A 25,715-nucleotide genomic window follows, 5' to 3' on the forward strand; every position below is an offset into this window, starting at 1 on the left:
CTTGCAAGTGAAAGGTAAGTACAATAGTTACACATAAATATGTCAGCAAAAGGGGTATGACACCTACGATAAGGCTTTACGTTATCGAGTCGGCCAGCCAGCCGGCCACCCAAGCGCGGAAGCGGAAGGGCTCTGATCGATTGATAGTATGCCTACTACGAGCGTTTCTTAAGTATCTTATTACATTTATATTGACTCTTGATGATGGTAATGAAACAATGTATGATGTTAAAAGATTATGAAGTAAAATCCTTATACCTAACATGAGATTTTATTTGATTTTTGGTTTTTCGCACAAACGTCAGCGCGAAGGAAAACAATGCGATTTCAATTTAGGGAAATTCTAGTATCAAGTGGCATATTATAATTAACTCGTGCAAAATAACTTTTAAAAGCGGCGAAGGGCATACACGTACCTATATAGTACTTATACAGGAATAAGTATACGTGTTATGAATAAAATAGGTCGTAATTGGAAGTTGGCACACACATAAACATGCGATGCTCAAAAGTAAAAATAATACAAATTGGGTCATGAATTAACTGTTTCGTGTTAGGCACTTGTGAAATAAATCATCTACACACATGTGGGCAATAAAGCTGAGTATGGACCATATAATCACCACCAGGATCATATTGTATGTATGTAATGTTTCTTCTACGTTCGTATGTGTGCCAGAACTTTGACATGACATATTGATCTCAGTAAGATTACATAAACGTTCTCACCATAGCTCAGAATGGATCGATTGCAAATGCTATTAACATAAATAGGTGATTTACGAAGAGATATATGAATTTTCCTTTTCACATAAATCTTACATTAGTTCAATTGAATGAATACGAGGATAGGGTACATTTTTGATAGACACATTTAATTTTAATAATTGCTAATGTACACATGTAGGTTGTGGTCATACCGTGTAATCATGCCGTTGAACATAATCATAACTCATGTACTCGTTGTTATGTAATATAGTCACTGTTACGTGTTTGGTTATTAATTTTTTATTTTGGTATTCCATTTAGAACGTCTCTAATTTTGTTATGATGAAATGATTTTATGATAGAAACTTTTCCGGTAACTGATTATATTATGCATAGTCTGTTCCAAGTAACATAGTTTAAAAAACTTAAAAATAAGAAGTATGTTACTAGCAACTGAAATAAATAATTAAATTAATCGTAGGTATATGTTTTTTATTTGAGGACATGGAAGCAATGCAAATTTTAGCAAGTAGGGTATGTACTTCGTTGTAGTTAACAGCTAAAGTTTAGAAATATTTTGATACACAAACACTTACGGTGTTATCTTACATACTTTTCATAGCTATGAATTTGGCGTTTCTATATTTGTTACACTTCTTTTCCACTCGTTTTTTTGTAGGTACCTAAATTTGGCCTTCATTAAATAATTGTGGACTTAATATTTTTAAATATAGTATTGTATTGTATCCAGACGGAAGTGTAATTTAATTTAAGCAAGTGTTACACGTGGGTTCGTCGTCTATATATTAACCGTTCATTTCTGAGTAAAAAATACTGGTGAGAGTGGAGGCGGTCATAAAAGTTATATTTTCAAATATTCAATTACGTAAAATTTTTAACCGACTTCCCAAAGGAAGAGACGTTGTCTATTCGTCGCGTATATAATTTTTTACATTGCATAACGTTCTTAATTTATATTACACTTATTACAAGTCTTCTTCATCATTCTTTATCAGTTGTTGGAGTGTGTCATCCTAATTCGTATGTAAAACTTAAGTGTTCTAAACTCAAGCATCCGTTTTCATTGTTTTCATCGTCTGATGTACGGTCAAACCCTCATCTCATTTGATTATAGTTATTTGTAATTTATCAATAAATTATGGAGCGTTTATAAAGTTAAATAACTCGTATTAATAGTTTTTCTACGTCTAGTCGGTCGATTAAAGTGTGATTAACAGTTTATGTACATACAATACATACATGCAGATTCTCCTGTAGGAGTCGGGAAAATTTATGTAGCGCAATTCGCTGCCAGTAATTTACTGCCAGCTATTAATCGAAAACACTTAACTTCTCCTCTATTATAGTACTTAACTATGCGATATATCGCATTAACAATTTCTAGTTAAAAATATTTACAGCTAATTCTATTGTTGAAAATCAATGAGATTTTGATTTACTTCAGACGTAACAAAAATTACAAACTAATATTATTACTATGAAGACAGATAACAATTCTAAATCCATTACAGTTTATCGGGTGCCTATAAACTGAAAAAAAAATTCTCTCTCATATTTTCTCCAAGAAAATATGAGAGCTTTTAAGTCTGATATCGTTATTTATCTTATCATACGCTTCTCCAACGCTAAACAATATGCAGACGGTACCTAGTGGTCAGTGTTTAATGGATTTAATGGAACGCATTAATTCATATGGCAGTTAGACTTGGTGGCGAGTGGCGCTAATGAACTAAGTGACTGTGTCAATTGATGCAATTGTCACTTGCATCTGGTAATTAGGAGTTTTGTTTAACTGTGTATATCTATTTTTGAAGATGGTTATAAGCAGTGATATGCACAATTCTGTTTTATGTATAAAAATGTTTGTTAATGGTGCACTATGATATAAATAAGCTTGAAAATGTGACGATCGCAAATGACAATTTTCTAATCGATCGTAAAACTTGAAGCGGGCTTTTGCTTTTTACGAGCTTTTATGGAATTTTCTTGTTAATAATAAGTTAATAACAAGCAACATTGTTAATAACAAACAGATTAAACAATGTTATTTAAATAAAATGTGACATTTGTCATTCCCGCCGCATTTGTCATGCCCGCCGCCGCATTTGTCATGCCCGCCGCATAAAATTGAATAATTTCCTAACATTTCGGACTTCTCTTTTAGACTATTTTTATAGGAATAATATAATTTTTTGTAGGTATTAAAAAACGGGCACATTTCTTCAGATAATAAATGCATTAAATAGAACGCATTAATGCATGTAGGAGTGCGACTTGTGTTCAGTTCTACGCTTATTAACTTCAATTGCTGTCAGTGTCCTGACTCATACCACAAAATAAAAGGATTCCGTTTATATTTAGAACCATTTATCACATTCACTAAACAGGATTTTTTGTATACACCGTTAATCGGAGATAATTGACCTTACAATACATTTTGAACTTTGTGAATCATCAGTTTTTGAGCCCAACTTTTAAAAGCTTCATAAAAGTTCCTTGTTTGCGATTTGCGAAATCATTTAAGTACTGTGGCATTGATTATTATCTATAAATGTCGTTAAATCATGTCTATTTATTATGATAGTGAATTATATATCTCTAGATCGTTTAAATAAGTCTAAGCGTATCGGGTGAAATTGTATAATTTAGTAGGGATAGAATTTCACAATTGTGAACGTTTCACGGGTTTGTGGCTGTACAAATGTACAGTGGCTGTACAATCTGGGCTTTTATCAAATTTATTGGCTGAGATGTCGTTGCCGCACAGGTTGACTTGTTTTTCTGCGGCCCGAAGCGAAGATGGCGGCTACATTGTAACTATGATGCAACTCATTACACGGATTACACGTTATTTTATTAAGCGAATATTGGAGATATATTCAAGTTTAAGATTTAAGTTTTCTTTAAGTTAGTTTTTTAACTATTTTTAAACCCAAGTATTTTAGTGATTACTTAAGTATATTAAAGAGATATGATTACTGTTTTGAGTATAATTATTATTATACTGTAAAACAATATAAAGTTTATATTGATATCGTGGAAGTTTTAGAGCCTGCCTTGATTTACTGACGCTAAAAAGATATTGGGTATCAAGATTTGCCAGTGAAACACAGTCTTATTATCGCAAACCATTTCTCTAGTCCTGAGAAATGGTTTATATTCCTATATACGTTCAATATAGGAGTATTAATGTACTTGTTCTTTAACGGGGGCTATTTCACGGTACAACTTATATATTAAGGGAATTTCGGTCATTCTATTTTGATAGTCGCCTTAACACATGCCTCTGTTAAGTCAATACTGAATGCATGTCATGTCCTACATAACAGCGTGTCCTAAAATTAAATATCAAGTGGAATGCATCTTGTAGGCGAGATATGGAAAAATCATGATTTCCTTCACGGAAATATCAAGATTCCATTTAATGTTTGATTTAAGTGAATTCTTATTTGTTAAGAATAAAAATGTAACATATGTATGTGTATTTAATGTTTGTGATGTGTTTTCAGATGGCGCCCCGAGCGCGGTGGGCGGTGCGGCGATGGGAGTGCCCACGCCCTGGGAGCCCTTCTACTGCGTGCTGCAGCAGGACCGACGCACTCTTACCGCGTACACCAGCGAGGAACTTGCTGTAAGTATCCATTGTGTCCATAGTTAATACGATCGTAAAAAGAATAGGAGCTTAGTGAACATTCATTAGAACATTGCTATTTATTAATTTTCTTATCTTAACTGCAAAAGAGCTATTTTGTAAATTAATTAAAAATTTCATAATGGAATTATTTAATGGCTTCGATATAATCCTTCCTAATAGATTACTTCAGCATTTGATTTCCGTAGAGAAACACTCTTTGTACCTATAATATGTAAAAGCCATCTAAGTAGGTTTTATCTAACATTATACATAGAATATGCATAAATATTCAAGGAAGTAATATAATGTAATAATTTGCATAACATAAGCTTCACTTTATTTGAACTCAAATTTCAAAAGTTATTTTTAAGGACTTTGGTTTTGTAGCCTCTGAATCACGATGTCTTAAGGAGGATTCAAATGAGTAATCGTGTTAATCTTATAATTGTACCGGTATGTCCATAAATCTCCCATCGGAGGTGTTAACAATTGTTAGTTCGCTAAAATAATCGTAGGATTTCTTCTGGCCACTGTTTAGCTCAGTTTAGATAGCCTTTTTAAGAGCGCAGTTATGTTTACATTCCCAATTTGGCGTTCAATGAGATGTTATCCGTTGCTTTGATAGCTTTATTATATGAAATGAAATAAAGGTATTTAATGTACATATCGAAGGAATATAGGTAAATTATTTTACACTGCAAAAAGACAAAAAAAAAAAATAACAAAGAAATACAACCGACTTCTATGTCACTACAAAGTAAAAAATAATTGAAATAAATGTGCGTTTAGTACATATTTCTGAAGTCAGCGCTCAATACATTTCGTTGGAAAACGGCGTAAACAGTGTGTCCAGTATAAGCGCCGTAAAAAAACATCAAAATCGGTTCATAAACAACGAAGTTATCCCCGAACATTCATAAAAAAAAACGTAATATAGAAGTCGGTTAAAAAAGTTAAACGTATTTCAAGTATAGAGTGTTCTAAGTTCTACTATAGGTACTTACATCAGGGTTTTCTTTTTTTTTAACATCTCGCTACACATGTAGACCCCACTGTACAATTAGATAGACGGTTACTAGTTCAACAAGTACAGGTTAGTTATAATAAATTACTTCACTTATGTTTTTACTGCTTAGTAATCAAACTGGAACCGGACGTAATAAATTAGAAATCAGCGGTGCGTTAATGTTTACTGGAACTATTTCGCATAATCCGTAAGTCTTAACCTTTCCCTAGGAGCAAAAAATATGTATGTCGTCCTGTATTAACAGTTGTTAATTTGTATACGGATTGATATACGAAGTTTCACAAGCGATATAAATATTTACTGAAGAGTTAACTAAGGATAATTTGTTGTTGTAAATTAATAGTAAAGCCATGTTCCTTAATAAAGTAGTATTTTTATATACGATTTAATTTAGATTGTTTTATTACGGTTGTCAATCTTATTTATCAAAGGTCGAGGAAGTGGTGTTAAACTAATAGTAAACAACTGACTAAATAGTAGCACCGTTTCAATAAATCAATGAATCATTAATATGTAAAAAAATTGTAAGTACCTACTCAGTTTTTTGATCAATTACCTACTAGCATATTTTGTAAAGTTATACTAACGCGTTGTTTTTGCAATTTCTTCGTTTTCACTACGAAAACTAGGGATTTTTTCTTATAGGTAAAAAAGTATTTTCACAATAAATAAATTTTGTATGTAATCAAGTGTCTAGTGGAATTTAAATATAACGAAATAAGATAAAACAAACTTGTTTCTTGATTATTGTGATTCACCTTTAATATAAAATGACATTAACACTGGCATTAACCATTCGAAAAATAAATTATTACGTAATAAGATTATAAAGACAAAAAAAACTTTGGAGTTGAGTTTGTACATAGATATTAAATATTTCAGTATTCATTTAATTTAGCCTTAGTTTATTTATTTTTTCCCGGCAAATGCTTAATATTTATTTACGGAAAATGTACACAGAAATTTTCATCGTCATTACTATTAGGAGAGCTTTATCACGAAAATATTTCCAAGAAAACTTAAACGTTAGTAAAAGTTATGTATAAGTACACACGTGTTTCATAGCATTGCACAGCGCCTTAGCGCTTATTATTGTAGTCACATGAAGCGCCTCGAGTGCTTCGGCGCCGGCACCCTAAACGATATATCAAGTTGTAACGCAAAGCGCAGTCAATGTTGAAATGATCGACCGCCAGTGGCAAGGTATAAACTTTTCCGTACTTCGGAGGTCAAGAAAGCTATCGCAAAAGTACTGAACTTAATGGGAGGGCTTCGGGCGGATTAAATTTCGTTAGAATTACTTGTATATCAAATAATCCTATAACAGTTGTATGAAAATATTAGAACTATAGACATGGGTCTAGACGTGGCAAGGAAATTATTACAGCTTAGGATAATAATTCTTTATTGGGCTAGCATAAAAACATTGAGTTGTTCTATCAGCCTTTACCTTTTAAAAGTCCACTGCTGGACATAGGCCTCCCCTAATCTGCGCCACTCCGACCATTCGCTTCAGGTCACCAGTCCACCTGGTCGGGGGGCGTCCTGTAGTCCTTATGCTGAGACGTGATTGATTTTTTATAAGTTGCTATCTGCTATTGTTTTATGTTGATAAGATTGAAACATATCCCATTTTAAACTTAATGAATTTTTTTAATAGATATAAGTGGTGCTACGGTAATTTCCACAAACATTATTAACAAGAGAGAAAGTGAACTTGAAGTGCACGCGTGCTCTCCCAGCGTTGCACAGCGCTTTAGTGCTGATTATCGTTATTAACTTATTTCGATAATTGTGCTCGCGTGAAACAGATTGGTTACGTCACATCTGCTACCTTTTCCATTTGCATGAGTAATACTGAGCTTTATATTTTACTGCTTTAACTGGTTTTACCCGCAGTTTTACATGTATTTTATATTATTTTTTTAAATCTTTTGATGTCGTATTCATCGCGATTCTTATATTCGTTAAGCTGACACTTAATACTTAGTTGGAACCAGTATTTGTTTTTTTCACTAAGCAGAGTAAAATACCAATAAAAATGTCGTAATACTTCCATTACTTCCTAACTTTTAATCTTCTAAGCATGACAGACATGCAGTAATAACAGATTTATTATGTACAGATTACCGTCATTATGGTATTTGAGTTTGGGCGAAACAAATTGGTTGCGTAATGTGCTGCATCAGAATTTTGAACACTTCATCTATGTATGTGTCTAACGATCTTTTTACGCTGTTATATGATTGCTCACATAAATGCTAATGATTCGATGAGAAATATATTTAGGCACAATAAAGTTTCTTTCTAAATATTGAATGTACATAACAAATACCTATTAGTATTTTGTTTACTTGGTTCACAAGCATTTGGAGATTTTTTGTCAAATTTAAGAATTAAGTTATAAGCTATGGGATAAAATACTCTGAGGTGACCCAAATTTTCATAAATCATGTAAGCCTTTTTTTTTTTTTTTTTTTTTTTTTGTTGACGAGGGGGAAACCTTCAAAAGGTACCCGATGCCTTGGGAGCGACACAGGGTTATGTGGGACTCTTACCGCACTAAAACCCCCCCGGTGGCCGTCCTCAGCGCTGCGTAGAGGACTCCGGGATCTCCAAAGGAACGCAACCGGAGTCCTCTTAGCGCATTGCCCCGTCGGGCTCCGCCCAGGTGAGCTTATCGCTCACCGCACCGTCTGGTGCATACGACGGTATGCGACCACACATACCGCCGTCCTTCCCGGGGCCGTTGGCTGGGTGGTTCGAGCTCCCACTCTTGCCACCCACGACCCCAGAAGCCCCCTTTTAGTCGCCTCTTACGACAGGCAGGGGATACCGTAGCCCTATTCTTGTCCCGGAACTACAGGGATATCATAAATCATGTAAGCCTACTACTAAATTTGCCAACATTGTGGACTCTTCTTAAAAGAGGCCCTTAGAACCAATTAGCTGATGATGATGTTTCAATGTATTCTCGGCATTGCTGTCATCACATCGTTCTACTATTAATAAAGATAAATCTTATTAGTGTCAATCAAAACAGACACATCAGTTGAATCTACAGCGAAAAAAATGTAGGCTCAGTCAATAATCAAACCGGGTTCTGACTAACAACGAATGTTTTTGCAACGCTAACGGTTCTGTGTGATTGCTTTAACACATATAACTAATCAGTTACTGGTTTTATTAAATAACTGTGCATTGAAAATTACGCGTCACTAATGACGGTGTGAGGTCCGCTCCGTGCTACATTTTCGATAGTCTTATGAGGTTTAAAGTGATGGACTTAAAGTACCTCACGTTTGTTTTAAAGTAGTCGGTGTAGGTTATTCATTGCACTTATCATTATTTAGTCTCATGAGAACTGAATATTTAAAAGGAGTTTCTTCAGAGTTCGTAGAGTATTGGCACATTTTTCTAAAGAAAGTTTCACCAATTTAGGTACACAGTAGCGATGAGATTCTTTATTTTCCGATTATTAAAAAAAATCTTGAAATTTGTTCAAGATAAAAAAAGTCAAGTTATATGTATGTCGTGTTATTGTTTAAAAGCGGGCGATGCTGCAGATACTGCTAGTAATATAGATAAAATACATCTTAGTACGTAAACTAAATCGAAGTGAGAATGAGGTTTCTTAATAACGCCATAAATAGTCATAGATAAGACATAGTTATTATTACTTCATCGCGTAAGCCGGTTTCAGTTTATCAACATTGGAAAAATATTTCTTAATAGTTGAGGCGTGTTTCATAAACATATGTGTGGCGTGTGGGCGGACCGAGCCTCGCTGGCTTTCTGCATAAATCATAGAGCTTAGCCTAGTGTTGGCAGATTTCGCGATTAGAAATACATTTAGATTTTCGTGGTAAATTTTCTACGGATAGAATAGGATCTCTATTGTTTCGTTGGCTAATACGTATCGTTGGGATTTCTATATCATAGGTGTTTTTCCGAATTCGAAAAAAATAAAGCATCACTATGTTCGGTTGTATGTATTTAATTTCCCTTTTTTGTATCTTCACCGACTACTCCGCCATACTTCAACCGATTGAAATGGATTGCCATTTTCAGGAGTAGTTCCTACCCGAGTGTGGAGGGTAATGTTTTTCAAGTATGTTATATTTTTTAGCATGCCTTCCAGCTCAAACGGCTTGACAGATGTAAATATGTTATATGTCGTTGGATTTGTCTAAATTGTGTACTTAACCTAGGCTTTCATTATAAGCCGTCGGTTTGTTATGTTTATAATAATTACAACTTTTAGTAATACATATATTTTTGTAAACACTAGTTTCAATCGTAGGGTTATATTAGTTAGGTACATTTCGTAGTAGATATGTAGTTACTAATATTCCGTTAATAAATTTAACAATCAAACTAAAATTAAAATAATAAAATAGTTTTGATTTATTAATTAATATCTAGTACTCTAAAGATTTATAGAACTAGTTCGTTATTAATCAACATGAAAGGTTGAATAGGATTTATCAATCGTAGTACGTAAATCTTTTCTAATTAGCCGTCAATCCAAATCCGACAAATCCAGACGTTTGCGTGTTACAGTTTGTTGTTCTATTTCACGAATGTTTTTACACACATATATCCTGTATGAATGCTTATATTGTAATAGCGGTGATAGCCTAGTCGATAGAAATTCGGCCTTTAAATCTGGGTTCTGAGGTTCGTATCTCATGCACGCACTTCTGATGTTATATGCGAATAATCACTTGTCTAAACGATGAAAAAAACACCATGGCGATGGCAACACGCCTGTGGTTTTTTGGAAAAAAGTGTTCAGGGTTTATCAATTCGTACTTGACCAGCGCGCTGGACGAAGTCCTAAACCTTTCTCGCTCTGAAAGGAGACCCGTGCCTCTTAGTACAAATCTTTTTGAGAACGGTTACAATCATATTTGATCACGCTAGTCAAGTGTATATTACGTATGATTATGACCAGATTACTATCAATTAATTCGTGAAGATTGTGTAGTCATTGATACAGCTGTATTTAATTTATTTACACATAACACTTCCGTTGATTGTTTATGTGTAAGAAGTTTGGTAGTGAAAATAATCCTACTTGATTAGCTAAAGCAGGATGCGTTGGAACAATGAGAACGGATGTGTTCCGCTCAAGACGACCGGAGTCTCGATCGCGGATGCCGTGCTCCGTTGTAATCAAACGTGCATTTCTTCGTCACACCTCGTACGAGTACGTGAAACGTAATAACTGCATGTCGTATTTATGATTGTTGAAGAGCGAAGTTTTATACCGGAAATCGTTAAAATAAAGACATTATTGAGCGGTATTTCTTCGCTGAATGTGCTATTTTCGAGGCGCCTTGCTAGTAAGACTAAGTACCCACTAAAAAGATATCTCGTAAGCTATAAAATCTATGAATTAGCTCCTCGGTGCATTAATACCCATTAACGACAAGCCCTGAGTCATCAAAGTGGCCATTATATGGGCATCGGGTTCACTGTATTAAACATGTAGCTAACAGTATTTATTATATGGAAAAAATAAAAATAATAAAGCAGGAAAATGTTACCAACAATATTATTAATAGTACACTAGAAATGCGGCCAGGCTTAAATTTCATGGTTCGATAACTTCGATAAGCTTATGATCCTATTTTAAACTAAACTATACCACTTTGAACATGTATTATGTGTTATGTATGGAGTCCATATTAAAAACTTTATATCCTGTTCGTAAAAAACATTATGACTCTCCCTTCGTTATATATTTATGAAGTCGCCCTGATGGTAAAACGTGACATACAACATTATGATAAAATGATATCTAATAGGCGTAATAATAAATTACTAAATTTGTACTCAAGGACTAAGCTGTTCCACGACAGTATATTTTGTATGGGACCTAGGATATACAATGCTCTACCAATTCATATCAAGAGTAAAAGTGAATTTGACTTTAAAAAATCACTAAAAACATTTTTGACACAAAAAGCCTATTATTGTATTAAAGATTTTTTTGAAGACTGTTGTAATAAAAGATTATAATTAACGTTAATAATAAACGATTGGTATTTTATAATGACTAATTTGAAATGTAAATTTTGACAATTGATAATAATTAATGACATAATTGTAAAAATAATTTATTCGAATTTATTTGTAATCACAATTTCTAAATTTGCATGCCTTGACAGGTGGAACTTGGCGAACTTATATACCTTTACTGTTATTTTATGTCTTACCCATGTTCTTGCAAATAAATATATTTGAATTTGAATTTGAATTTGAAAAAATTTGAATTTAAAAAACACTACTACCTAGATAATTATGTAACAATCATGTATGGAATTAGTAAGACGACATTTTTAATGATAGGAACTTAGGAACCTAACACTACGGTTTTAAAGAGATTTGCAATTATAATGTTAGTAGCAGTTTAATGAAGTAGGTTCATAATTTATTTAAATGATAATATTAAGATGTTCAAAACCATTATGATATGCAATGCATAGGACATTTAATTAATTATGTTTTGTGTTTTACACGCATCAGTCGTTCCCGGGATTCTATTTGGACTACAAGGTAAGAAAGTGTGTGTTGTATTGAACTGTGAGTAATATTGTTGTGTTTTATATACATTTTCCTCATTTGTATATACTTCACGTAATCAGTTAGTAATTAGTTCCCATGCTTTTAAAAGTCATACAATATGTATGGATTGATTTTCGTTAATTAACGTTTCAGTAATTACTGGTTTTGTAGAGCCCTTGCGTTCGACTGGTCCATTATTAATTGGTTTGTGGAATGGCATAAATTCATGAATCTTTTAATATGTAATTACATTTGCTCTTAATCTGGTTGAAATATTGTCCCCTATCTTTAGTATATTTGACAATAGAAACACATATAGGAGATATATTAAATAAAATAAAATTATACCTATATTTGTCAAATGTGTATCATAGAAGTAGCAAACGAATACGCAATCCTGGATTATAGCACTATGTCCGACCACTAATGCCAACGCTTTAGTGATCGGACATAGTGCCTCTGAGGAGTTGAGGACTAAGCTTGAACGGCTCGCATAAGTAGTCGCATAAGTGTAACACTGCTATTTTTAGGCAGAGATATATGTGTGTGATATATGAAGAACGGTGGCAACCTCTCCTATGATCACCGCACACAAGAGTGGAGCATTTTTAGCAGCCGTTTCAAGCAATACTGCGCGGCCAACGATATCGGCGATGCTAATGATAAAGCTGGTAAGAGAAGGCGAGCTCTATTACTCACTGCGTTGGTGGAAGACACTTATCGTGTTACGAGAGATTTGGTTTTTCCTGAAGATTTGGACAGTATCGCATACAACGTACTGCTAGAGAAGTTGGATAATCATTTTCAACCAAAGAAGAGTACTTTTGCAGAAAGGTATTGTTTTTATAAGGCTGAACAACGTCCAGGGGAGGATTTAGCCGAATGGGCAGCACGAGTGCGTAATTTGGCGCAATTTTGTGGCTTTAAAGCAGAGTTAGATATGGCTTTGCGTGATAGGTTTGTATTGGGATTAGAGAATTCTAAAGAAAAAGAAAAATTGTTTGCCGAGAGCATCAACGATTTGACTTTTAGTAAAGCATTGGAATTGGCACAGAGCGTGAGGTGTGCGCGTCTCGCGCTGCAGACATCGCGAGCAGGCAGCGACGCGGTCGGAGCGGCGTGCGCTGGTGAGAGCTCGAGGAACTCGGCGATGGCACAACCCATGTTTGCTATGCAACGGAAGGTCGTAAGCGTACCGGACACATGCAATGATAATTCTCGAACGTCAAGATGCTGTGAGGTATGCGGTTATAAAAATCATTCTAAAGAAAAATGTCGTTTTGTAAATTATACCTGTCAAAAGTGTAACAAAAAGGGTCATTTAAAAAGAATGTGTAAGACTAGAGTAAGTAATAGTAATTTTGTTGGCACGGATGACGATGGCGCTGATGTGGGTTACAATTTATTTAACATGATAAATTCGATAGTAGATGAACCGTTTACCCGGAAAGTTCTGTTAGATAATGTAGAAGTAATTTGTGAGGTTGATTGTGGCAGTGCTGTTTCGGTTTTACCGAAAATTATTTATCAGCAACTGTTTGGATGTAATAAGAATTATTATAGGATTCAACAATGTAAAGAGGTTTTTAATTTTTATACAGGTATGAAAATTATACCTATAGGTTGTTTAACTTTGTCAGTAACTTTTGAAAGCTACGTAAAACCGATAGTATTTTTTGTTATAAAAACCAAAGGGAAGCGTTTGCCTCTGTTAGGACGTGATTTTATGAAACAATTTAATTTGCAATTATGCAGCTTTAACTGTCATAATGTGTCAGTGAATAAAGATGCAGGTGAGTTACTGATGAATAAATATTCAAAATTATTTTCTGACGAATTAGGTAGGTTTAATAAATATAAAATTAATTTAAAAATTAAACCTGACGCACAATTAAAATTTTTCAAACCTCGACCAGTACCATTGGCTCTAAAACCTAAAATAGAACAGGAATTAAATAGATTAGTTGACTTGGGTGTTTTAGAGAAAATAGATCATTCTGATGTCGCTACGCCAATTGTTCCGGTTTTACGACCAGATGGTGACGTTAGGATTTGTGGGGATTTTTCAGTTACTTTAAATAAAGTGCTGTATGTAGACAATTATACACTGCCACGAATCGAAGATTTGTTTGCTAAACTTCATGATGGTGTTGAATTTAGCAAGTTAGATTTAAAATTAGCTTATCTTCAGTTGGAGCTGGATGATTCAAAGAAATGGTGTTGTATTAATACACACAAAGGCTTGTATAGGTATACACGTCTCGTGTTTGGATTAACGAATGCGCCATTTATATTTCAGCGTACTATGGAACAATTATTAGGTGATATAGATGGTGTATGTATTTATTTGGACGATATATTAGTAACAGCTCCTAATAGAGTTTTACATTTGGAACGCTTAGAATCAGTTCTAAAGAGATTGCAAGACGCAGGTTTACGTGTTAAACGCGATAAATGTGAATTATTTAAAAAATCTGTAGAGTATCTAGGTTATGTTATTGATAAAGACGGTTTACATAAATCTAATGATAAAATCTTGGCTATTTTGAATTGTCAAGCTCCGAAGAACGTTAGTGAATTAAAGTCTTTTTTAGGTATGGTAAATTACTACCGTTGTTTCGTTCCAAATTCGTCCTCGGTGTTGTGCCCTTTAAATAACTTATTAAAGAAGGGTATTAAATGGGTGTGGGATAAAAGTGAGCAAGATTCATTCGAATGTATTAAGCGAGAACTTGCGTCGGATCGTGTGTTAGCCCACTATAATCCGGAGTATCCCACGTATGTTACGTGCGACGCGGGCCCGGCCGGGCTGGGCGCCGTGCTCGCGCAGCGACAATCGGACGGCACTGAGCGAGTGGTGGCTTACGCTTCTCGTTCGTTATCTAAGGCGGAGTTGAACTACGCGCAAATACAGAAAGAAGCTACTTCTATCATATTCGCTATAAAAAAATTCAATCATTATTTGTACGGTCGAACAGTTCCTTTCACATTACGTACTGATCACAAGCCGTTGTTGTCAATTTTTGGAAATAAGAAGGGCGTTCCGGTTTTAGCGGCAAACAGATTGCAAAGATATGCTTTGTTTTTATCCGCATATAATTTTAATATTGAATATGTAAAGAGCGATAATAATGTAGCCGATTTCCTGTCTAGATCAGTTAATACTCAATTTAGGAATGAAGTAGAAGAAATAGATCGTTCGTTATATTTGAATTTTATTGGTGAATCTGTGTTACCCATAACTTCTGGCGATATCAGATTAGAAACGGCTCGGGATGAAATTTTGCAACAAGTTGTAGGATTTATTAAGAAGGGTTGGCCTATTAAGGTATCTAACATGGCACTGCGTCCCTACTTTCTGTGTCGTCTCGATCTCGCAATTGAGGACGGATGTATTTTACGGGGTCACAAAATTGTAATTCCTTCGTGTTTTCGTGAAAGGCTATTAGAGGAATTACATAGTTCACACTTTGGTGTGGTAAAAACAAAGTGTGAAGCTAGAGCACGAATGTGGTGGCCAAATATAGATAGGCATATAGAAGAAAAAATTGGTTCTTGCAGTATATGTAATACGTTACGAAATAATCCACCAAAAGCTCCGCTTTCACCCTGGCCGTATCCAGAGCGCGCTTGGGAACGTGTGCATTTGGATATGTTCACACTAAGTGGCAAACAATTTTTAGTTGCTGTAGATAGTTTTTCTAAATGGGTAGAATGTTTTACAATGCAAAAAACAGACAGTGATACGATAATTAGCAAATTATGCGAAATGTTCAGTAGATTCGGTTTAGTGCGCACGTTGGTAACTGACAATGCTTCAAATTTCACCTCAAATGAATTTGAAACTTTCTGTCGTGTAAATGGAATCCGACATTTAACGGGAGCTCCTTATCATGCTATGTCAAATGGGCAAGCGGAAAATAGCGTAAAAACCGTAAAAAATGGTCTAAAAGCGATGATGGGCAGTAACGCAACCCAGAAAGTTTTATTAAAGATATTAAATAAATTTTTATTTGATTATAGAAATTCTACTCATTTGACTACTGGATTTTCACCGGCACAATTAATGATAGGTCGTCCATTGCGTTGTCGTTTAGATTTATTGTGTCCAACATCAGTAGCCACTTCACCATCTTCACCCGCTGCAGCCAAGAATAATGTTTTGAAAGCTCAAACGAACCAATGTAACCAATTTAATGGTAATAGAAATATAAATTTTGTAGTAGGAGATAAAGTGTTGGTAAAATATTATTTCCTTAATGGTACTAAACATACTTGGAAAATGGGTATTATTAAAAAATGTCTAGGCTCACGTATGTTCAATGTGTATATTGATGATTTAAATATGTATGTTAGAAAGCATGCTGATCAGTTATTAGCATATAAAGGGAACTCATCTTCCGAGGAATCTGATAATTCTGATGATATTAGTATCTCGGGACACTGCGTGACCGGTAGAGTAGAGTCACAAGAATATTGTCCGACAGCTCAGGAAGCTCCGGTGCAAAATGTTAGTGGGGAGGAAGGTTCGGATACAGATAATGAGTTTGTCGATGCAGATTCCGGTTCGGAAAATGAGTTTTTGTAGGAAAATGAGTTTTTTGTAGAGGGAGGCCAAAATAGAGAAAGAGAGATTGTGATATATGAAGAAATGTTTTATGACAGATGTCGAGTTGGTTGTCAAGGATTAAAGAATTATAATATGTTCGCTGTGTTTTCCTGAGTTTATAGCTTCCCAATATTTAATAATGTGGCGATGATTCTTCTGGAGATGAACCCATTCTATCATCATCTTCTTCGATTGTTGTCATTAAGGTTAACGTACTAAGCTTGTTGTCTTGCTAAGGTCACTCACACAATCTTTATATAGAGAAACCATGTAAGTCTGTTTACTTTTGTACAAAAAGGCTCTTGCTTTCAAAATGAATTCCTTCGATTTGCGTGCCTTAAAAAGCAATGCTACCTTTGCTACAAGTATTGTATAAAGGTTAGTACTTTATGTTAATGTTATTGTGTGGAGTTATCCCGTTCTTGGTAACATTGTTCGGCCGGGCATGTGGTCGTGATTAGGGTTTGAACACATTCATCAGCATCAATTCGTAGTATATATCTCAAAGACTGTAATGTTATTACAATGTTTGAGATAATACTTTGCTTATACGTCATTGCAATCAAAATGAAATACTTTGTTTCTAAATTAAATATTAATTAAATAGTTCATTAATACTCATTAAATATTTATTGTTAATACTGTCAAAATCAAAATATTTTCTTCAAAATTGATTCTTTACAAAATTCCTTTTCGTTGATATAATCTACTTAGGAAGATATTCGATTATGGAAAGAAATTCCATAATAGACATACTTTTCATAAAAGTTTCATACTTACATAATACATAAGTACATAGGTATCTATTTTACACCATCTAAAACGTGAAACTTTGCAAGTTGATATTTGTTTGTGATTGGAAGTTAAACAAATATATTAACTAGCAGCAATTCACACTTTATTACTAAAACGACTCTCAACTCTATTCCAATAGCAAATTAGATAATATCAGATGAGATAAAAATATATGATAAAAAATATATCTAGTCTGTTAAGAAACAACGAAACTTTTGCAAGTAATAGCATATTTTTAAACTCATTAAGTTTTGAATATTGGATTTCATTTTTGTCTACAAAACAATTCCTTAATTTACTCATTACTTGTTGATCTTTGTATTTTCATAAACATTTCTTTTTATTTCATAACCTATATTCACTGAGGTGAACCGGTGTTATTGTATGTGGTTAGGCCCTAATCGCAACATTGGCTGATGTCACGGCGTTGCGGCCATGTGCGCGTCCGACCATGGCGAAGTTCACCAACCGCATGTGATTTTATAAACGTTTGACTCATTTACCCCGCTTTGTGGCCTCGGCACGTTCGCCCAAAAAAAGGTGAGCATTTGTAAAAAAGTGGTACAATAATATTTCTGTATTTCAAAATGTCGCTTCATTTTTTACTTCCATTACTTGAGTTACAACTAACGTACTTTATTTGAATCGATAAATGAAAAAAGGCTTCATTCAAGATGTCTGTCAATTGTTGTGTAACGAAGTCAATTTAATTTGTTTCACGATTCAAAAATGGCGCAACGCACAACATATGGCCAAATCAAAGGGTTACTGCTGCGCAACAGAAAGGATGTAATCTCGAGATGAGAGCTTCTTAATAAAAACTTAAATGAACAGAAGACTAATAAATGTCACATGCTGTTTAAGGTCGATTTGTCATAACGTCTACAGGCGGTATTATTTGAGGCGAATCGCCGTGACTCACTCGCCTCTGGGCTGGCGATGTAGTTATTTGAATCTCCCAAGTGAGTTTTAAATTTCGTGTACGAGTGGAACATCGAGATCGGGTAACATATGTGCCGTGCAAGAAACAACATTGTGAAAAAATATGACGTTTTTTAACGACGTTGCCGGCGGATCTTCGGAGTTTGATAGATTGTACAATCGTATTTTTGGGTTTATTTATGCTATGTTTATTTCTGAAACAATAAGAGTGTGTTTACTTCCATTGTTTTTTTATTGTTAGTGAAACTTATTTCAAACTTACTTCAGACAAGCTTTGTTCTATTATTTTCTGGTTAATATTAGGACAGTTTCAATTTTAATATTAATTTTCATGTGCACCCTAGTCTTGATTCAATTGACGACGAACGCCATACGGGCTAGACATATTATTTACTTTCCTTGGTATATACATTGCTTGGGTAAGGATTCTATGGACACAAATGCGCACCACATCAAAATTTTTTCTCGTCATGAATCAAATTCCGGAAACAAACCCGAAAAAAGGACGTTAAGATACAATCATGCCATTCTTAGAATTAGCAGTTACCATCTCCACTTGAGTACACTTAAATCACACTTATACCTACGTACCGCTTCAATACTCCCCACAGTACAAATATGCAGAAACCTTAACGTATAATTAATCAAACAAAAAGTTGTATTTCATAAAACACAAGTACGAAACACTAGCCTTGATTCGATCAGCAATAAAACAATAAAGGGTTGTATAGTGAGCGCGGATAGTCGTTACGTCGCCTGCATATCGGATAACTACTCTTATTAACCGTACCGAGCTATTTACGTGCATTTCCAGCTGAATATAGACCTTCGCTAGCACAGCTTAATAACAGGGCTTTCTTATCTTTATGGTGGAAAACACTTAGGTTACACCGCTTGTGGATCTATTTTGGCTCTAACAATGATACCTACAATATATTACTTTGGTATAATATTCGGCTACGTTAATATACAGCTTTTATTGAAGTCATGTACTCAAACAAATAATACGTACCAAGATGAACTCAACAACAATATTTTTAATGTTATGGCGGCTGCTACGACCAGGATGCATGGTCCATAGTCATGTCAGCTCTATAAAAAATTAATTGCATTTTCACCGAGTGTATATTCCTATTTCAAATTTTAGTTTAATCGGTAAGGGAGGAATAATTTGCGAGATTTAATCCATACACTAACATAGCACAATTATGAAGAGTGTTTAAAGCTAAGCTGTTAGACCTAAATGCCTTATGGACATGTACATAATAAGGGCTGCGTGGCATGCTTAAAGAGTCAGGGAAAGATTGAGGTGAGAAATATTTGCCAGTAATTTTATAAAGTTTTGTACGTATTCGAAATTAATTATCACTATATAACGGTGAAGAAAAATATCGTGAGAGCTTACACACCTGAGAGTTCCAAAAAAGTTCTCGAAGGCGTGTGAAGTCTTACAATTCGCACTTGACTACCGTTTTAGACTTTGGCCTAAATCCCTCTCTGATACGGGATAATGAGCTGACGACTAAATTTATGTCTGGAAATCACATATAAGAGCTACTTTAAGAGAAAACGAAAGGATGCATTAGATGTTTATTTTAGTAGAGTTTAAATTGGGCATCATCCTCTGCGGTGAAGACCGGATGGTACTTATTTATGTCATTAATGATGTTCATTATGGGCCATCCATTTATTGATCTTCAGTAAACATTGTATTATGTCAGTACGAAGTATTTTATTTTAAGAGGATAAAAAAGTATTTTTTGTTTTACTTAACTATATAAAATAGCGTCGCACTAGAAATTTTCCTGAGCCATGTGTGCCATGGACACGCACAAAGATGAATGAGGACAAACACCCATACCCAGAATAGAAATCTGTCTGTCTGTCTGACCGGGGATGGAACCCGGACCCTGCTGTGTGCAATCCGGATAGATTACCTCTCTACCACATGACTTGTCTACTGTAGGTGAGACTTATCTAAGACATCTAACTTCAGTTCTCCTCATATCACATAATCAGAAGACAAAACAAAATTATTCCCAGAATCAAGGCATGTATACTAAGAAGAGTTTAAACACTTGTAGAAGATCACATAAACGTATTCACCAACGGGACCGGTAGTTCGGTACAGTGTTTGTACTGAGAAGCACACGTGCACATTATGCATCGCCTACATACGAGTACTAGAAGCGGTACTCAACCCTTCTTTCTTCGGCCCAAATGCATGTTATTGTGATCGTTTGGTTTTAAGGTAAACAGATAATATTTAATAACGTCTTGGATTGACTTTGTCCAATGACTTTATACTTGTCTTATTTTTAATTTAGCCTGTTTTGTTTCGACTAACAAGAAAGAAGACAATTAAATATTTTGGGCGGAGGAAATATAATAAAATATAAATATCATAAAAGATACAAACATGTACGCGACAATTAAGTAATTTAATAAATATGCATTTGCTTTTTAATAATTAGAACCCTTCGTGGTTCAACGTGAACGTGGAGCCACGTTGTGGCAGAAACATTTTTGCCTTATAACAGTCTCTTTCGAGTTCTTTGTCATCTCTTTCGACTCCGATTTCCGCACCAACTCCGATTTCTGTCTTATAATATAACATCAGACACAGTAGTGTTAAGCGTTGCTGTATTATGGTTTTAAGGGCTTTGATGGCCTTGCCAGGTAGGATTTTCATCATACTGAGGTTGAATGCAAATGTCCATGGGCAGCAATTGCTACTTACCACCAACTGAGCTCTTCCTCGCTTGCTATTTCTATAATAATAAAATACGTGTGGCACTCGGAGACTGCCGCGGTAAAGCTATTGCATAGAATTTTTATGCTATGAAAACGCTCAGAAGGAATTCCAGAAATACAATATATTCTTCCATAATCATCAACATTTACATTAATACATCTTTATCCACTATTTTATCATATCTCCATTATATAAGACATTGCAAATATAGCTGACATTTCATAACTCCAAGCAAGACTGAACATTCTAAAATATAAAACAGAAAAGTATTTAATAAGTGACGTAAAGTATTAACAACCAGCAATATAAATGGATCAATGCGATGTGCCTGTGACATTTGGCCGAATGTTACAGGTACATCGCATTTTTCATTAATAAATGCACTTTGTTTATTCATATTTAAAACACTTTGTACACAAATTATTTGTACCATAAATCATAATGGCGTTTTGATTTTGTGCTGTCAAGTCTGTCAGTTGTAATTGTACGTTTAAAAATAACAAACACTCTTTTACGTTATTTTATCAATCCAGAATTCAACATAGCTTATGTTGATAAAACATATTATTTTGATAATATGGTAATATAATTTTGAATTTTATAATGGGAATATAAAATATACTTCACGCAATTTTAAGATTTCTGCACGGATTATAAAAAAATGTGTATTACTGCCATCTGTGTTCAAGTTGACGAATTAAGGTTATCAAATAAAATAATAAGGAATGTAAAATAATATTTTATTCAATTATATCCATATTTTTCTATTGACAGTCAACAACTCAGTTGCCTGGAGACTTGATATCCAACAGTCCTCCACCGCTATTTTCACTTACACCACCAGGGGCGCCGGCAGCATTTGGTCAAGGTGACGGCGCACCAGTATGCCATTTTCAGTTCTGACTTCATAATGGAGTCTACCTAATCTTCGGATGACGACTCCGAACTCCCATTTAACTCTTGGGTTGGTGTAACTGCGGACTTGTACCTTATCACCTTGTCCGAACTCCTGCGTTGGCGGTGCATTGTAATGTAATCTGGATAGTGGGGCGGATTTCTTAAAAAAGGCATGCATATAGGTTCTTACCTCTCTGCCGAACATAAACTGATAAGGTGATAACTCTTTTGTATTAGGTGTACGTCTCAAGCGTGCCTTGACAGTTAACAGTTTATCAAATAAACTTCCGCTCTTGCTGATATAAAAGAACATTCAGGTATTAGCCGAGTATTTTCTTTTTGTACATTCAAAAATTTAAATTTTAGCTTTGTATATATTTCTTCAAATTCGTACCTGTATTTTATTTCCTCTTCTAAATTTTCTTCTTCTGTAAGCCATTCAATTTTTTCTTGAATCGCGTAGAATTTGTTCAAATTTTCTTGTAAAGAATTCAGTCGTATATTTATTTCTTCATTGTCAATTTTTTCTATTCCCGAAATGTAATTTTCGGTTCGTTTCATTAACCCACGTAATGTGGCTCGTATTTTCTTATTGTTTTTTAGTTCATTCGACATCTCGTCGCCAATATCAAATAAAATAATAAGGAATGTAAAATAATACTTTATTCAATTATATCCATATTTTTCTATTGACAGTCAACAACTCGGTTGCCTGGAGACTTGATAGTTGGATATCAAGTCTCCAGGCAACCGAGTTGTTGAAAGGTGTTACTTATTTTCGTTACAGAATTTCTCGATTCGGTCGCCGCGCTCAAAGCCCGCGATAAAAGCTATGCAATAGCTTAATAAAAACATGTGATTATAATGTGCTTGGCTATCCCTGTTTACATTCATCCTGTTACCGTCGATTCCCTTATCAATAACTCACTACTGATTTATGCTGGGTGACAGTCGCGTCTATTCATTCGGATGCTATCTCACGGACTATCTTATTTTATGCATCACTGCTATGCCCGGTTCAATAAGTTATGTTTACATCGGCAATCTCTTGTTTGTTGTTGCTTGTAAATGTGCCCGTTTGCTTATCTGCGGCAATCGAGTGCGTGTTGCCGTTGCTATAAATACGAACAACAATGCTTGCTCTGTTTGCTGAATACTCTGCAAACTGAAGTCTTTTAGGTATTGAAGGTTTAATTTGATGATATATTCTAGAAATAATTTGCCAGATATAGAATTATGTTGTATTATTTATAAAGGGATTACGTCTTATTCCTAATGACTTCATCTAAAATGATGACATTTTTTACATTCTTACTGATCTGAAAATAGTCACATTGAAAAATATTAATTACTCACCAAGTATATAAAGTGAAGTTTTAAACTTTGAAGTTCTCACATATATAAGTGCAGTAATAAAGGTTTATTTTATTTTTATTTATTTGATACGGTTTTAGTGTGCAATTCCACAAATGTTATAATCTGAATCCAAACACTTGAACGAAGTTACATTGAAACTTGTGGTTGTAATCAATACACGGCCTTAAACCGGGATATTTTCTATACGCCACGCAATGCCAAGTGTCGGTCAGGCAAGAAATGAAATTACAGATGGTATCCTACTTGTCACAATCAAGTGCTGTGGCCTCAATGACGCTACGCACCAGAAGTGTGTCTGGGTGACGTCACCACGCACAACGATCTGTCTTGCAGATCTACTGTATTTGCATTACTGGGCCTGTTAAATTACTGATATAATTGCAAGGCTAGGAACGCGTTTGAGCAAATGTGAGTACGATAGGTACATATTATAAAATGTAACGACACATGACCTAGAAATGAAACTAACAAAATTAAGACTACAAAGATGAAAACGTAAGTACCACCAATGGTGCATTAAAAGTATGTACTTACTCTTCTTTAATTAGGTAGCAAGATTAAAATAAATTTTAAAACAACCACATCATCTACTGTATCACGTCTTGTTAGTAAAATTTGTCAATATGTTGTTTCTCATTAACGAAAATACGGGATTTTTGACAAGAGTGTGATAATATCAAATCAAAAGCGTTAAGTTGTCAAGATACACCACCGACCAATAATGTAGCGTAGTTTATAATAAACATAAAGATATAAGGGGTTCTAGTCCGTAAACGCCACCTCGAGTACATTAAGATGATACTCGAGTTTATTTATAGGGAACGTACTCATATCTTTTAATTTCATTAATGTGGAAGGGACGCTACAAATGATCTTAAATTTAGGGTTGTCCACAAAGTAAAAATTTGGGGATTCATGATGCCAACAGATAAAGCAAATTATTATTTATGTCTATTTTGTTCAGTTTAACTCATCCTAAAAAGTAGAAAGAATACCAAAAGAGAACAAGTTTTTCTTTGATTTGATGTGCAAAATTGTGTGTCTTTTTAGGGTTCCATATTTAGGATCAATCTGCAAGAGATTTGATGGGATTAAAAGTAATTGAGTATAAAGATGGTTTGACATAAAGGGAATTTGAGATTACCTATCTATCGAATATCAAAGGATATTTTCTAGAACTTATTTTGTTATCGTATAAATTGCCAGTATTTTTCTTCTTTTTATTGTAAGCCCTGAGTCCTCGGTCTGGTTGCATTCAATGCTTTCTCCGACCTATAAATAGATTTCTATTAGTGGGCGTAGTGTCCGCCTCTTTGCTTGTCTTTCATATCCGTGCTCGCGTCGACAGCATCGTGTTTAGGGCTGTTTATATGTCTAGGAGCTACATATTAGGCCTTATCCATCTTATCATCTAAATCAATATGAATTAATTCATGTCAGATGATTCTTCTGATGTAAAACACGAGAATTTTATAAGAATGAACATCTCAAGTCATGAAATGAAATATATTTTAAATACAGAAATAGACTTGACCTTTTTCCGGACAACTTTTTAAATGTTAATAAGAACAGTTTTAAGGGTGGAAGGAACATGCTTTGTTCCACTGTGGCAACACCATCCCATCTATTTTTGCGCTATAACAGAAGTATCAAGGACTACTGTGTTTAAGATAGAAGGGCGTTGTATTTTAGGTAAGGTATTTACTGTAATTAGAGGTGATCCAGCTGAGTCCATAGTGGTAGCAACGCATTGGTGTCTTACCTCAAGTAGGACTTTGATCCTATTTAAATTTGATAGTAGATGTCCATGTGCAGAAAGTGACCATTTAACATGGTAGCTCTTTTAGAGAAAAGATTAGACTGTATCTTAACGCTAAAAGTAAAATTGTAGGACTTTCGGTAATCAATGTTTCGAATAGCCCGGTAGATAATAACCATCTTTATGGTATAAAATAAATCCGAGCTTTCACGATATAGATGGCAACCCTCGTCGTTAGGAAGTTTTTAAAATTGGGTCACACGCGTAGTGTTACGTTTTATGCAGTCCGTAATGTGTTACCACGTTCTGGTTTTCGGTTTATTACGAGATTGCATGCGAACGGAACTCTGAACGAATCGTTTCGATAGTCGATACAGATTCAAACGTGATTTCCTTAGTGTTTTGAGGTAGGTATAGCTTGTTATACTCGTAGATTATAGAGATTCCGTTGTCGACGCGTGGCGTGATTTATTCGTTTTACATATCCGTCAGCAAATTACTGATGTTTCAACGGCTTATCTATAAATGTACTTACCTTGTCTAAAATACGTTTACTACGAAGTTATTATAAAATTATTAGTACGTTTATAATTGTTTTGACGTTTGTTTCCGCGTCGT

General features: G+C 34.6%; 1 protein-coding gene across 8 annotated transcripts in view; it reads left to right on the top strand.

Annotated features, from left to right (window-relative positions):
- Window positions 1-25,715, top strand: part of raskol (Ras GTPase-activating protein raskol) — a 200,992-nt gene that overhangs the window by 54,433 nt on the left and 120,844 nt on the right. For 6 of the 8 annotated variants that reach the window (XM_073079023.1, XM_073079015.1, XM_073079014.1 and 3 more), the window contains exons 3-4: window positions 4,239-4,360; window positions 11,925-11,954. In XM_073079023.1, the coding sequence (XP_072935124.1) occupies window positions 4,239-4,360; window positions 11,925-11,954 (152 nt within the window). The remainder of the gene's footprint in view (window positions 1-4,238; window positions 4,361-11,924; window positions 11,955-25,715) is intronic. The other 2 variants (XM_073079024.1, XM_073079019.1) reach the window with 1 other exon arrangement.

The sequence above is a fragment of the Epargyreus clarus genome, unplaced genomic scaffold (assembly GCF_041222505.1).
Source record: "Epargyreus clarus isolate Ecla_fem2 unplaced genomic scaffold, WU_Ecla_fem_2.2 ptg000014l, whole genome shotgun sequence".
NCBI lineage: Eukaryota > Metazoa > Arthropoda > Insecta > Lepidoptera > Hesperiidae > Epargyreus > Epargyreus clarus.